Source organism: Eleutherodactylus coqui, chromosome 10, assembly GCF_035609145.1.
Source record: "Eleutherodactylus coqui strain aEleCoq1 chromosome 10, aEleCoq1.hap1, whole genome shotgun sequence".
Lineage (NCBI taxonomy): Eukaryota > Metazoa > Chordata > Amphibia > Anura > Eleutherodactylidae > Eleutherodactylus > Eleutherodactylus coqui.
Window position 1 is genome coordinate 118,752,444 of NC_089846.1, and position 15,639 is coordinate 118,768,082.

Genomic DNA, 15,639 nt, shown 5'->3' on the forward strand with positions numbered 1-15,639 from the left:
CTTGATGCTCGTTCGTGTATTAGCGTACTCGATGATGCTCGTTACTCGAACGAGCATCAAGCCATGTTCGACCCCGCCCCAGTTTTTGGCTCCTCCCCACTGACGTGCCTGTTTTGGCCCCTCCCCACTGGGGGGAGGAGAGGAGATGAGAGAGAGAGAGAGCTAGAAGAAGAAAAAAAAGCTCGGCACCCGGCGTCCCACATACAAAAATGCTCGAGTCTCCCATTGTAGTCAATAGGGTTCCTTACTCGAGTACAGCTCTTGAATTTTACGAAAAGCTCGACTCGAATAACGCGGACCCGAGCATTTGGGTGCTCGCTCATCTCTACATGTGACATCCATTTTTAAAATTCAAATGAATGGGAAATAGATTTGCTGTAATCATCACGGATTCAATGTCACATGAGAGGCAAGATTCACCATTAAATAAGGCTTAAAAGGGGTATTCTTCCCGGTCAGCCATCATGAGAAAATTTTTAAAAAGTCCCTGAATACCCCTTTAACCCCTTGAGTGGCACGCCCGGAAAATTTCCGGGACGAGCTCCACTGCTCATAGCAACATAGCCCGGAAGATTTCTGGGCTATGTATCACTATGGGAGCTGCAGAGCACAATGCCACAAGCTGTGACAGTGTGCTCTGCCTGCACAGTCCCACAGAGAACAAAGCAAGGGCTTTGAAAAACCAGCAGAAGATATTGCCGATATGTCTGCAATCTCCTGGTTTGTTTACAGGTTGCCATAGAGACCATTGGCTTGTCAGAAGCAAGCCGATGGTCTCTGTGGCAGGGAGAGCTGGTTGTTAGCTGTCAGAGGACAGCTAGGTACCTGCTCTTACAGCAGAGATCAGAGAAAACCTTCGATCTCTGCTGTGTTAACCCTTTACATGCTGCAGTCTATGTGACTGCAGCATGTAAAGGGCTGTCACTGCAGCATGTAAAGGGCTGTCACCATCGGACCCCTGGAATGTGATCAGGGGTCCTGATGGGTCCCTGTGGAAGTCCCCTAAAGGGACAAAAAATAAATAAATAAAAGAAAAAAAAAAAGTTAAAAAATTATAAAAAAAAAATAATAAAAACACTTGTCTCCCTTTACTTTGTAAAAAATCAAAAATACAATCACATGTGGTATCCATGTGTCGTACTGACCCAGAGAAGGAAGTTAATACATTATTTAACCCCTTAATGACATGGCCCCTTTTTTTCTTTTTTCCCCATTTCTTTTTTTCCTCCCCCTGTTTAAAAAATCACAACTTGTCCCGCAAAAAACAAGCCCTTATATGGCCATGTCAATGGAAAAATGAAAAAGTTATGGCTCTTGAGACGCAACTGCAAAATTAGTTGAAATTCAATGATTAAACCATTTTAAAAAACCTGCCCTGGTGGGCACGACAGGGTGGTAGGAAACCCGCCACTCAAGGGGTTAAGACATCCATATGCCTTACCAGGGCACATGAACATTATAGTTCCGATTTAGTTACTTCTCATTTTATGATAAAAGAAAAAGAAAAAAAACACAAGTTAGCTTACTATATACATTTTTATTTCAGTTTACAATAGTAAATCAAACAAGCCATACATACTGTTTGAGGAGGAAAGAAAAAAAAAACCTAAGCAAATTTTATGACTTAACAAGTCCAAAAAAAAAAAAAAAAGATTTAATTTAGCCACGGGTCGGAAATATTCTGTACAGGCGACATATGTGCTGTACCACGCATGAGACGATAACTAGGTTATAAGTATGAATGCATCACCACCTTGCAGTGTGATAGGAACTGCTCTTTACACCAATTTTATAGAATCTTATATAAATGCCCGGTGTACCCAACAGACAGCTGACGTCTGTAGGTTCTCTCTAATTCGAAATATACTCTTATTTTCCAAGGGTAAAGATGAAACAGAAATGTTAGCGCTCACATCGATACAGTTAGATCACTCTTCAAAAGAGCATCCTCAATTATGGAACCTCTATATAAGCAACCTCCGACATGATGGTGAAAAGTGAATTTCCATGTTTAGGTTGCATACCATATTATATACACTTGAAAATTCATTGTATGCTAAAAAACTCTACCTGTTCATGGCCAAGCAAATTCACATCAATTCTAGAACAATCTGCATATATCTCCTATACTACTCGAATTGCTCCCAAGGCAGCAATAGAAGAATTTAACTATAGGACGATCTAAACGATCCCTTCCAGACTGGCCGAGTTCTTGGCCCAATCTAACGAGCGCCGATCGAAATGCCTGTCGATCAGCGCTTCTTGCCTTTTTTTTTTTTTAAACCAGGCCGAGAATCAAGGATCGGAATTATAATGGTTTGTCCCCATAGGCTGGCTGTATAGGAGAGACGTACAGCCGGCATTCTCTTGCTCACTGACACTTAACGATCAGCTGATAAATGAGCGCTTGCTTGTTAGTCGGCTGTTTGTTGGTCACTTTACACGGCCCAATTGTTGGGCAAATGAGCGTTGGGAAGAACATTAAGGCCCGATAAATGGGCATGTAGAAGACCCATAACTCGCCCTTCCTCTTAGCATCATAAACGCTACATGTATTCTAATGATGGTACCAAAGAGCATATGTGGGATACTTTTCCATACAACTACTCTCCCCTATTACTTACTAGCTGGTAAAGTACAGTTTGAGGTAGTCAAGTATGGCAGGTTTCACAAGTTTGTAATATCACCACAACACTCAAGACTCCTTATGGTTCTACTTGCAAAACTCTTATCTCCATAGAAATCTGTGGTCATCCCGGGTGAGTAGAACTGCAAGGGCTCCTGGTGTTTGGGTTCATAATACAGGTTGTGAAATGCAAGTAAAATATGTCCATGTCTACCTATCCGATATCAGGAACTTGTGTTCTCCTTAACAATAATGTGCAACTTTGTTTTAAAGAGTTTTCCAGGCAAATACTGGGGACAGGTCATCAATAGTTAAATCGCTGGGCACCCACAGTGATCACCTGGTCGCCCGGCCTAACGGGCTTCACTCCCATATAAAGCAATGGGAGCTGGAGCAGCTATTACACTTCGGGGCCGTTCCGCAGTGTTGGAGACAGAAGTGTAATAGCCGCTTCAGCTCCCATCGATTTCAATTTGTTGTGAAGCCAGGTAGGCCACGTCTGGCTCGCTGCACTGACAGCCGGGCGATCAGGTGATTGTCAGGGATTCTGTATGGCAGGTCCCCATAGTGATATAGTCACCTGTCCTTGCTCCTGCTCCAGTCTCTGCTTACAGCTGCGGCCCATTATGTCCCGTAAACCAGGTAGAATTGCAGCTGTAAACAGAGATCGGAGGACCGAGCGCCGGTGCAGGAGACAGGGGGAAGAGAGGAGTATATCGCTTTTCATCATTTACTGCATGTGGAAGGGTTTGTCCAGAGATCTTACAATTTGGACAAGCCTTTTGACTATGGATGACCTATCCAGAGGATGGGTCATCAATAGTTTTTTGCCCGGAAAACCACAATAACGCCGTTCCACAGTAAATATACATTGCATGTATAAAAAAAAGCCCATGTACTTCATGCTACTCATTACTTATATCTAGTTGTCACCAACTGTGTACACATACGTATTTCAAAAGATATTGCAATTACAAGCAGAAATTAAAAACAGACTTAAAGGGGCTTCATCAAATTAATTAAACATGGCTGCTCTCTTCTGGAAACCACGCCGCTGAAAACCGGCAGACAAAATCCATGGGCGGGAGCGCCGCTGCTCTTGTGAGAGAGCAGCCATGTTTTCTAATCTGACAGAACGCCTTTAACCCAAGTTAAAAGCCAAGGACACCTTTGGGGGCATTTTTTGTTTTTTAACTTAAATATGTATTTTTGGCAACTCCGCCTCCAGCCCTTCCTTCTCTCCTAAAGGATCTTCTAAGCGGATTTAGGACCAAATCAAAAATATTTACAAAAAATACGAAAACCCAATTTACAAAAATGATTTATAGCCAAAAATAAATGCATTTCAGTTGAAGCAAATGCTCCCAAAAAAGGTGTCCGATAGCATTTAGGGCTGTTTACATGTATCCATCGTAACGATTCCCAGTATAAAATGCAAATAAAATTAAGGATCATTGATTAAAATGTTTACATATTCATGTATCAAATTGTTACAGTCATTCAGACTATCCCCACTGAGCTCTAATGTCGGTATGATTAAAGGTGTTTGAAAGCGGTCCTCATATGTACAATAATTGTAGTCATGTAAGTGTCCATGTTGTGCCCGTTAACAATGGTGGGTCTTAGGGGCTGTTCATTAGTTAACCCCCCCCCCCCGCCCACCTCAAAACCTCAGTACATCCTCGTGGATTCCCAAGACGACCTGGAGGGGTAGGCACTCAGGCTTAAAAGGTAATCTGTCGTTACCTTTGGGGCCCATGAACTATGTTATGGGGCTTAAAGTTGAGGGAAAAGGGAGCTGTGCTGGGGAACCGCGATGATGATGCAGGTACAAAGCTTGACTGCTTTCAGACGGCTCGGTGCACACACTTTCCCATTCATCTCTATGGGAGACTGCACACAGAGCTGTCTGAACAGAGTCAAGGTGTGTGTGTGCACCAACTTTGCGGATACACGGCATTGCAGCGAGTCACCCGGGTATGAAACACAGCTCCCTGGACTCCCCATCCCCTCGACTTGGTACCCCTATAACGTGGGACTCAAAGTTGATGACAGCTTCCCGCTAACTTGAATAAAAAAAAATAATTACATTTTTCAGTTCACTAAACCAGTGCACCAAGCTGATTTCTGCAGGAAGCCAACAGCTCCATTCTTTCAGCAGTGGCCAAGCTTGGTATTGCAAGCCAATTTCCCATTAAATCGAATCAGAACTTGGCCTGCAATACCAAGCCTGGCCACTGTAGTGAGAACAGAGCTGTCTACGTCCTGCAGAAATCAGCTCAGTGCACAAGCGCGCTGGTGAACAGCTGATCCTGGCCAGCAGACTACCACTGATCTATACCCGATGGCCTGTTCAAAAAATAGGCCAACATTAGGAGACAACCCCTTCAACCCAAAATATATTCTTAAAGGCAGCGACCCATCAGTGTAATATGTAGCATACACATACCTGAAAAATAAATATTCCAAGCAGAATAGCTTTACATTAGCAGTCTGACTTTTCAGATGGCACCAGAACACCCAGATAGCAAAAGAAATGTGAACTCAATAATGAATATATATATTAATACAACTGTGCAAAACTTTACTCACATACAGAAACTTCTATTTAGCTTTAAAAATTATTTTTTTCTTTAAAAACAATACTTCAACCCCAATCCATTAGTTTTTTTTCTTTGCCAATATACTAGGAGTATTTACAAAAAGGCTTTATTATGCTTTTACATCATTGCACACTAATGTCTAATGACACATGTTATAAAGTAATCTAAAACTTTACAATAATTTACAAACTAATACAGAAGAAAAAAAACTTTTCTCCAAATACTGCATGTAAAGGTGGCTGGATGAGAAAGATGGGATTAGTACTACCCTGTTTCCCTGAAAATAAGACATACCCTGAAAATAAGACATAGCATGATTTTCCAGAATTTTTGAGGATGCAAAATGATTTTTCAGGCTTTTTGAGGATGCTTGAAATATAAGCCCTACTCCAAAATTAAGCCCTGCTAACTTAATTAAAAAAGTCAATTTAAATAGTGTCCAGGCAGCTATACATGTAAAAAAAGTTAAACCTTTTTGAACTAAAATTAATATAAGACACTTTTCTTATTTTCAGGGAAACACGGTATGTATAGGATAAAAACAAGACAAGAAACAATGTATCCAGTATACCCTGGTAGCCTTGATAGAAGCAGCTGGTGATGCAAACTTCGATCTAAGGCGCACCAAGTTTCTTCTATAGTATGAAGCTGTAGGGTCTCGTGTGCCATCCAATGGTAGGGCTGTTTAGCGCCATACTAGGGGAGAAATTCTCTACCCCAACAGGCAAAGCTTCATGGAACATGGCAACTTTTTTCTGCTGGATTGATATAGAATCGAACAGAAAACAGATCTGTTACAAATATAAAACATAAAGAGGTACAGAATGGCCCCACAGACTAGTCCGCACACAGTATTACATCCCTGTACAAGTCCGAACTTGTGTGAAAATAGAATACGCCTGTGTGAAGGTATTGAAGGGGTTTTCCAGGACCAAAGTGCCGATGACCCATCCTATCATCAAAAGCAAACTGGTTGGTCCAACACCCCCTCCAATCAGCTGTCTTCCTGAGCAACAGTGTGTCAGAAACACACAGTTCTGTATGATGTGCAATGGTCCGGAACGGTACTGCAGACTCGGCCACATTCACTTAGACCCCTGCCGATCCGGAGGATCAGTCATCGATACTTTATTCCTGGAAAACCCTTTTACATCTGTGGAATATGAAGAGTGATAATCCGGTAGTCACCGTGACTAGAAAAGAGCTTTCTGGGCTAACCGGAATAACTATATAGGCAAGCTTTCAAAGACTAATTAAGGCCTCTTCATTAAGATAGGAGTCAGATATTTCCTCAAGATATAATCTGAGTAGACGCCTGATGAAGAGGCTTTAAGTAGCGCCGAAAGCTTGCTTATATAATTGTTCTGTTGGCCAATAAAGGAGTCACCTCTGTAATACTTTCGGCTTCTTTAACAGATTATTTAACATTATACCGGAGATTGTGAAAGCCAAATCACAGATCAGCAGTCAGTTACAGAGCGATCGGCTGATTGGGATGTAATATACATATGATGCACACGATGCTCAAGAGGAGGAATGCCGGAGGGCTCTGCATTAGATTTCATGAATTCCCACTAACATATGTAAGGCTGGTCTATCAGATACTACTACTAGAACAGTAGAGAAAACTATAATTTCTTTTCTTTTAATTCTACCAATTTCTAAAGTTATTGGAGTAATTAACTAACTTTCTGAATACACAGAACATTATCTCTAAAGGTTTATGTATTATAGCTTTGATATATCCAATGGGAGAAAATTAGTAGGTCAGTTCGCCCACTCGTGGCTAAACACAGTGCAATCATCTAGTCACAAGCCAAAACAATGGGAATGGGGGCACCACCCAACAGATTTAAAGGGGTTGGATCACAATTGCATGTTATCTCCTATCCACAGGACAGAACTTGCTGATTGTGGTGGTCCCACCTCCCTCGTCCTCCTTATTTCAAGCTTACTGCACCCCACATATCCCCTCCGCAGTGAGGTGTAGACTGAATGGAGTGCTTGTAGTACAAGCGCACCATTTACTTTCATCGGCACTGCAGAGATGCCCAAGCAGTACCCGCTTAGGTATTCCCATCAGCCCATTGAGATGAACGATGCGCCGAACATGCATGCTAGGCGAGCGGTCCCCTCATGCTGACATTACTGCGAGGGTTCCATGTCCCGCCGCAGGGGCAGGCATAATGGGACACCGGAGTCCCATTCTGCAGATCAGCCGGGGTGGTATCCGTGATGAGGCCCCCACCGATCAGCAAGTTATTCCCCTATCGACAGGATAACTTGCAATTGTGCTACAACCCCTTTAACCCTTTCCAATCCACTGTCTGACGTCTAAAGACATTCTGATTGAAGCCTGTACAGCTCCGATGTTGGAAGACGTCCGGTAGGGTATTCTTACTGTATATTACTGGCCACTCTGTTGTCGGGGGCCTCTCCGGCACGTCACATACTGCAGTACTGGCTCTAGCCAGCAGATGGCACCATTGTATAATGGCAGAAAGAGAAAGCCCCCTAGGAAACCCTGAATCCAAAATTGGATTGCAAAGGGTTAATGTACATTGCTTCATTTTTAGTACAAATGTGGCAGAATTTGAGACTTTACAAGTTCTGGTTGTGGCATATCTATTGTATAAACACATGGCATCCCTATTACTAAAAATTCATAGAAGGTGAAATGCAGTAAGAGAACTTTAGAGGTCCTCTACACAGCATCCATAACCATCAGCCTAGAAGAAATGAGAAATACGTTAAAAGGAAAATGGTTGTTTCCGGGCGATGAGTAAAATACTGAAAAATGCAGCATATAGCTGAAGAGTATACAAGATGCCCTGTGTGACCAGCACAAGGAAGATATGACCCCGGGGTACATGCTGTGGACTGTCACAAACAATAAGCATGAAGGATGCGGATTACAGAAGGAAAAGCCAAGTCTTGAAAAATAGCAACAAAAGTCGCTCCCTTTACTTTGGTTAATATATATTCACAAGTCCAACGTGATATGGTTAAAAGACAGCCGGAGGGCTACTCCTACGGATATTAACAGAATCTACATACCAGTGCAACATAGAAAAAGATAATATTTCAAGATCTTAAAAAGGCACATTTTTATTCAACCCTGAAGATTCAAACTTCATCCAAATTAAGGCATCATTCAAAATGGCCTCCCCGAAAATTAGCCATAGAGTCCGTATCTAGATTTCGTACAAATAGCTTTTTTTTTTTTTTTTGTTGTTTTGTTCAGAACGGAGTTTGCATGATTCGTGAGGGTGACGGAGGGGAGGTGGAGGAGTTATTCATTTTTGGTGAATTGGAGATTTGAAGTTCTTCAAGTTTCTTTATATAGTCGTCTCGTAAAGCCAGAAGCTCCATGTAACGCTGCTCCACTGGGTTTGGTTGCTATTGAAAGAAATAGAAAAAAAAAAAGAGAAAAAAAAAAGGTTATTCTAGTGCATCATAAATAGAAAAAAAAAAAAAAGCTCCCTATAAGTTGTATGACCGTTGTGAGTGCAGCTCTGTGACTATCAGGCCGTATGCAGGATGTAGTAAAAAAAAAAAAAAAAAAAAAAAAAAAAAAAAAGACTGATCCAGTGCTACCGTGTTTCCCCGAAAATAAGACAGTGTCATATTAATTTTTGTTCCAAAAGGTTTAACTTTTTTTACATGTATAGCTGCCTGGACACTATTTAAACTGACGATTTTAATTAACTATTAGCAGGGCTTAATTTTGGAGTAAGGCTTATATTTCAGGCATCCTCAAAAATTCTGGAAAATCATGCTATGTCTTATTTTCAGGGAAACAGGGTACATCTCAATACTAGTTTCCTATAGTGAAACAATAGTGTACTTGAATAGAAAAGCATGCATGTGCTACACAGTGATAGGGTGCAGGGTCCCCAGAGCATGGATTCCAATTGAGTTGTGACCCATGTAAGACGGAGAAACTAAAACCCAACTGGAAAGTTATAGTAGCAGCATGTGAGAAGCAGAAATCCGCTTTCGTTGTCTCTCTACGTCCCGAGGGACCGCTACTATGACTGAAGGAAAGTGAACTTGAAGTGGCCTCCGTCTGCTATGATAGGGGCAGATCATCCAGAAAGTCACCCACAGTCATCAGCAGGAGATTCAAGTACTGATTTGTGTTGAGAGTCATAGACACATCACATAGTAATAGTGTGCAAGGCTGGAGAAAAAGAAAAAAAAAAAAAAAAAAAAAACAAAACTATGTCTATCCTAGTTCAGGCTCTTAACACACACCCCCTCCCAATGTTGATCCAGAGGAAACCCATGAATGAAACAGAAGCCAATTTTCCTCCTTTTACAGGAAAAAGAAAAATTCCTTCCCAACTGCTATCTGGCAATGAGAATAATCCCTGGATGACCAACCCTTCTAATGTAATCAGTAACTATAATCTCACTGCTTTTACAGTAAAGAACCCCCTTCTATGTTGGTGTAGAAACCGTCTTTCCTCTAGACAGAGGGCGCCCCCTTGTTACAGTTGTAGCCCTTTATATAAGTGGATCATGGGAGAGACCTCTGTATTGTCCCCTGATATAGTTATTAGGTCGCCCTCAGCCTTTTTTTTCTAAACTAAATAACCCCCAATTTTGATAACCTCTCTGGGTATTGTAGTCCGCCCAATCCATTTGTTAACTTAGTTGCTTGTCTTTGAACAGCTCAAGCTCCGATATGTCCTTCTTGAGTACCGGTGCTCAAAACTATATACAATATCCCATGTGTGGCCTGACCAGTGACTTGTAAAGAGGGAGAACAATGTTCCCGTCATGTGTTACAGTATCATACTCTCCCCGGTCCAGTCTAGAACTTACCTCCTGATAGAAGCTGATCAGATTAGTTTGACAGGAGCGACCCCTCATAAACCCATGCGGATATGATGGAGTTATACAGTCATCTTCTTTGAGGTACTCCAGGATAGCATCTCTTAGGAACCCTTCAAATATTTTACCCACCATATAAGTTAAGACTCATTAGAGGGAAGACTATCTTGACTCCAGAATTGGAGTTCAAGTCCCGGGACCACAGAGGGAGGGGGTAGATTGTCTGTGGCTGCTCTTCTCTGCCATCCCTCCAATCTGCTGGTTCTGGTTTAGGCGATCCAAGATGGTTGATGCAATCTTTCGGCTACCTAGTCTCCACCGTGCATTGGTAGTGTTAGACTACTAATGCACTATACCTGCTCTGATTGGCCACAGCTGCTCATGTGATCAGTACTGGCCCATCAAAGAGTAGTGCACAATGGACATTAAGTAGTTAAAAAATTGCTGCAGGCATACCATATGGCTGAAAACAGGGCCCGTAACCGGTGGATCAGAGGGGCGGCAGAGAAGAACTGCAGGTGAATCCCCCCTCCCGTGCTTTCGTAGGGAGGTTTAACGATAAACATCAGTTTATGAGCGGATACAGAAAGTTTACCTGCTGTCTGATTCTTGTATTCCACCTAATATAGTAATTGACCCAGAGCTCCAGGTGACGCATGCTGGCGACAGGGTACAAGACTCGATTCAACTCCTTTGTGTAAAAGGGATTTATGTACTTTGACTTCTCGCTGTTTATCCAGGACCACAGGGACTGCGTCCTTTCCCTCAATTTCTAGGATAAAAGAAACATAAATCTAGCAGCTGAAGATGACAACACGACATGTTTCTGCTTCATTTCCAGCCACATTCTGGCTTCTGAGCAGTTGTAACTTCAGCTTGTATTATCGCAACACGAAAAATGCCGCCAACAGTTTGTGGGTCTCCCGGGAATGGAGTGCGAGAGTATCAGCGGAGGAATATCCTGAATACAACGGAGGAGAGGGACGGAATAAAGAATGCAAGAAAAAATGCCTTTGTCCGTGCTTACCCCTGTCCTTTCCAAACTTTCCTCCACCCCTTGTTTATATAGAAACCCACCTCAAAAACACATCTGCAGACAAGTCCTCCTGATCGTCAGAAGATTGTGTCAGAGTGGCTTCATCTACTCAGGCGCCCAACAGTTCCAGCGACCTTCAGTACCGGACAGAAGTTTATCCCTGAACTGGAGGGTCGTTTTAAAGGGTTGCAGTTGTTTGTTTTTTAAGGTTGGAATCAGAAATGCAGGTTTTGTGGCAATTTTTGATGTAGTCTTTTGAGAGAAACCCCTTTAGTGACTGAGCTTTTTTGTTTTTTTTTCCATTTTCGTTTTTTCCTCTCCCCTTTTAAAAAAATCGTAACTCTTTTATTTATCCATCGACGTCGCTGTATGAGGGCTTGTTTTTTGCGGGACGAGTTGTATATTTCAGTGGTGCTATTTAATGTGCCGTATAATGTATTGAAAAGCCTTTTAAAAATTGTAAGTGGAGAGAAATGGAAAAAAACCAAAAACCACGTTCCACTATTTTTCGGTGCGTCTTGTTTCTATGACGCACAAACTGCAACAAAAATGACATAACTTTATTCTATGGTCAGTACGATTACTACGATACCAAACGTATCTAGTGTTTTTTTGCTGCACTACTTGTATTTTTTTTTTTAACAGACATTTAATTTTTTTTAAATTTTCTGTCTCCCTCTTCTGCGCACAATAACTTTTTTACATTTCCATGGACCTAGTTGTGTGAGGGCTCACTTCGTGCGGGACGTTGGTAACATTCTGGAATACATACTACTTTTTAAATCGCATTTTATTACATTTTTTCTTGGAGACAGGGTGACCCCCCCCCCCCCCCCAAAAAAAAAAGCATTTCTGGCGTTCTTTATTTTTTTTCCGGATGATATTCACCGTGCAGGGTAAGTGATGCGTTACCTTGATAGATCGTACTTTTATGAACGCTGCGATACCAAATATGTATTTTTTTCTTTTATTATTTAGATTCTTTTATTGTAAATATGGCAAAACTTTTTTTAAAAAAACTTTTATTCCTTTTTTTTTTTTTTAAGAATTAGTAAAACTAAGTATGGCTCGTCAGGGCTGTTACCTGCAGGTGTCAGCTATAAGAAGCAGCTGACACCCGCGATGTATGGAGGGAGATAGCCCCGCGATCGCTCTCCATACACGTCCTGCAGCTGCATGACGTAAAAACACTATGGGGCCGTCACTAAGGGGTTAAGCCAGGAATGGATTCAAAAGGAATAGACAACATAAAGGAAGGCCTTCTACTGGATGGATTTAGCGTTCATTCAAAAGACTCAATCAAAACAGCTAGTGTACTTCCAGCCTAAAATGGATTTGTCCATGATACCGCAACACCCATAATGCACCTTTTCAAAATAGGGTTTGAGATTTTAAGCGCAGGAATTAGACGGCATTCGAACCAAAGACTAAATTATTGAGGACCTCTCTTTAGTGCATTAGTGAGGGGGCTGCCGGGGGACCCCAAGCAATCAGCTATTCTTCAGCCTGCTGTAGGTGTGGATGGAGCCGGAAGCTCAGGACACATCGCAGTAATGCAGACAGCGGGCCGGATAACAGATGATGACAGGGGGTCCCGAGCGGTGGACCCCTGCACTGAACTATTAATGACCTATCCTGAGGATACGCCACTAGCTCAGCCATGAGGAAAAACACTTTAAAGTGAATGTACACCCTTCAGAGAGAAATTCTGCGATGATTGATCCATACTAATATTAGAAAGGCGAAAATAACTGTTTTAAATGGTTAAACCGCTGGAGCGATTTGGAGGAATTTTGGCAGGGAGATGCTTGCATCTTAAGGAAGGACATAGGCTAGGTTTTATCCTGAAAATTTATAGGGTTCTCTATGGAGCGCGACAAGACAGATCTATTTGGGGATGCGCAGGTGCACCTCCGCCGACACGGCAGCGAAGGGGAAGCGGGGGGGGGGGGGGGGGGTACATCATAAGCTAGGCCTACACAAACGGGCAGACGTCGTTGCCGCACATATGCAATTATGAAGCTAGCAGGGCTACCCGGCGTTGCCCAGAATCAAAACTTGAATGAAAGACACATGAACATGGATTGAGGTTTTAAAGAAAATCTGTGTTGCCCATAGCAACCGTTAATTCCTATTAATGCGCCAAAACTGTGCAACGGCAAATTATTACAAAATTACACACCTGGGGCGAAATATTGTAAGATACATTATTATGATTGGAATAGCAAAAGGAGAAAGTGTTTTGATTTCCACGCATTCTGATAATACCGACGAATTTGCCATATCAATTCAAAAGGCTGCAATTCCCTCTAAAAATAGCACTTGTGATGACGATCAATAAGGCTCAAGGGCAAACACTTAAGGTAGCGGGTGTACATTTAGAAAAAACATGCGTTTCTCATGGGCAACTCTACGTGGCGGCTTAGATACAGCCCACAAAATATTTAGGTCTCCTTCACACGGGCGACAAAGTTGCATGACCTTGTAGCGTTGCTACAATGCTACAAATTGCATGTATGTGAAGCCCATGCTTTCCTTTGCGTTACTTCACACATGCGATGTTTTGTAGCATGCAACAACCCGACATAAAAACCTTGCGATAAGCCCGCAACACGCGAGGTTTTGTAGCCCATGTTTCCCTATGGAGCCTTTCTCTCTGTTGCATCGCACGAAAACGTGCTTTTCGTGTGGTGCGATGCAACTTTGACAGTAGAAAATCCTACTGTAAAAGCCCTAGCCAAAGCCCTAGATGCAGGGAAAAAAAAAAAAAACCCAAAACACATACATTGCCTAAGAAGCACTGTCAGCCCGGCTGCATCTTCTTCCCCGGGTCCCTGACACTATTCCCCTTCATCTCTTCTGGCCGGGGTTTTGAAAATCTTTGCCTCCTGGAAGCGCTGGCTGTGATTGGCTAAGCGTCAGCCATTCATCGAGCACTTGCTCTGATTGGCTAAGCATCAGCCAATCACAGCCAGCGCTTCCAGGAGGCAGGGATTTTCAATCCTCGTCTTCATCTCTTCTGGCAAAGTGCCAGGGACCCAGGAAGAAGCTGCAGTGGAGCTCCGTACAGTGCTTCTAAGTAATGTATGGTGTTTTTTGTGATTTTTTTTCTGCAGTTAGGGTATATTTTCGGGGTAGGGCTTATATTTCAAGAAAAAAAAAATTCTATACTCACCTATTCCTCCCTGTCAGTCTACTTACCGCATCTTTTCCCTGCCGACCTTCTCCTGTCTCCTGGTGTCCCAGTGGAGTCACCTCACCTCCAGCTGGCTGATTCTTCTGCTTCCTGTGATGAAGGGACCATTCACAGGCAGTCTTCTTTCTGCCTAGCAGGGAGTGCCGAGCTATTGCAGAGACTGCGCATGCGCGGGGTCTTTGCAATAGATCGGCATTCTTTCCTAGGCAGTGAACGCTATGTCACAGGCATGTGACCTCCTCTGACCTGCAGGACGAAGGATGCGAGGAATGCACGCTTCATAACAAAAATATGATGATCCAGACGGCTTGCAGTGAGGTGACCCGGGGGACTGGAGAAGATCAGTGGGCAGAAGGTTAGGGAAGGAGCCTGGGGAGAACTGGGGGAGCATAGCATTGGACCTGACCTCCTGTGCTGCACTGGGGGAGCCATTTAGGAGGGCAAGTATGTTTTTGTGGTCCAGAAAACTCCTGGGACTTTAAAATTTTATCCTTACCAAAGGTAATTCAAAATTAAACAATGTAGCAAGATCATTCTAACTCCTCTAAAGTTCATGCAACATGTGAGGCTGGATATTTAAAGAAGAGTGGGGCAGGCAGATTTTAAGCCCCTGAAGTGGAGACACAAAAAAAAAAATAGTATAGGGCAAAGCCAGCGAGGCCAGTTGTTGGGAAGATGGCCAAGACCTAACTTTATCGTTTGTGCAAGATTAGAAAAGCATGTCTGTTTCTTCCATGGGTTGTGCCGGTCGCTGCAGCCATGCTCCACAACAACACAGCTTTTCTTCCAAAAGCAGCACCACACCTATGCAGAAGAGTCATTTTTTTAACCCTCCGCAGCGCCTTTTATGTTTTATACTCTATTTAAAGTAAGCAAATGGGTGTTTTTTTTTCCTTTCGATTGCTCAGGATTGACTAATCTATACCAACATGACACAATCAGACCCTTTGTTAGTTAGGATTTTTAATAAGTTATTTCAATGCTGATCTTCCCGGACAGATTAACATTCAAAGCCTTGTGTGTTTTTAAGTAAGTAGCAATAAAAATATAAACTTTTAGTTAAACTATTGGATAGTTTGAGAGTCTCTATGGGTGGGGTGGGGTGGGGTGGGGGCGGGAATACTACTGCAACAAGTACCCGGCCATACAGTAACTGCTTGGAGATACTTGCCTCTTTTTCTCTTACGGACTCGCAGTTATACAAGAAAGAGCCGAACCGACAGCTGTAAAGATGATCCAGAATAGTGATGAGAAAGTGCTCATTAAACTCAAATGCCGTTGGAAACTGAAGGGAAAGAATAACACAAATGTTACAAGACAGACGAGAGACACCTGGATG

The 15,639-nt window shown here is 42.6% G+C and overlaps 1 protein-coding gene across 2 annotated transcripts in view; it reads right to left on the reverse strand.

Annotated features, from left to right (window-relative positions):
• Positions 1-1,517: 1,517 nt before the first annotated feature.
• Positions 1,518-15,639, reverse strand: part of MTM1 (myotubularin 1) — a 71,548-nt gene continuing 57,426 nt past the window's right edge. For both annotated transcript variants that reach the window (XM_066581784.1, XM_066581785.1), the window contains exons 13-15: positions 15,472-15,585; positions 10,664-10,840; positions 1,518-8,628 (exon numbers count right to left, since the gene is read on the reverse strand). In XM_066581784.1, the coding sequence (XP_066437881.1) occupies positions 8,470-8,628; positions 10,664-10,840; positions 15,472-15,585 (450 nt within the window). In that variant the 3' untranslated portion in view covers positions 1,518-8,469. The remainder of the gene's footprint in view (positions 8,629-10,663; positions 10,841-15,471; positions 15,586-15,639) is intronic.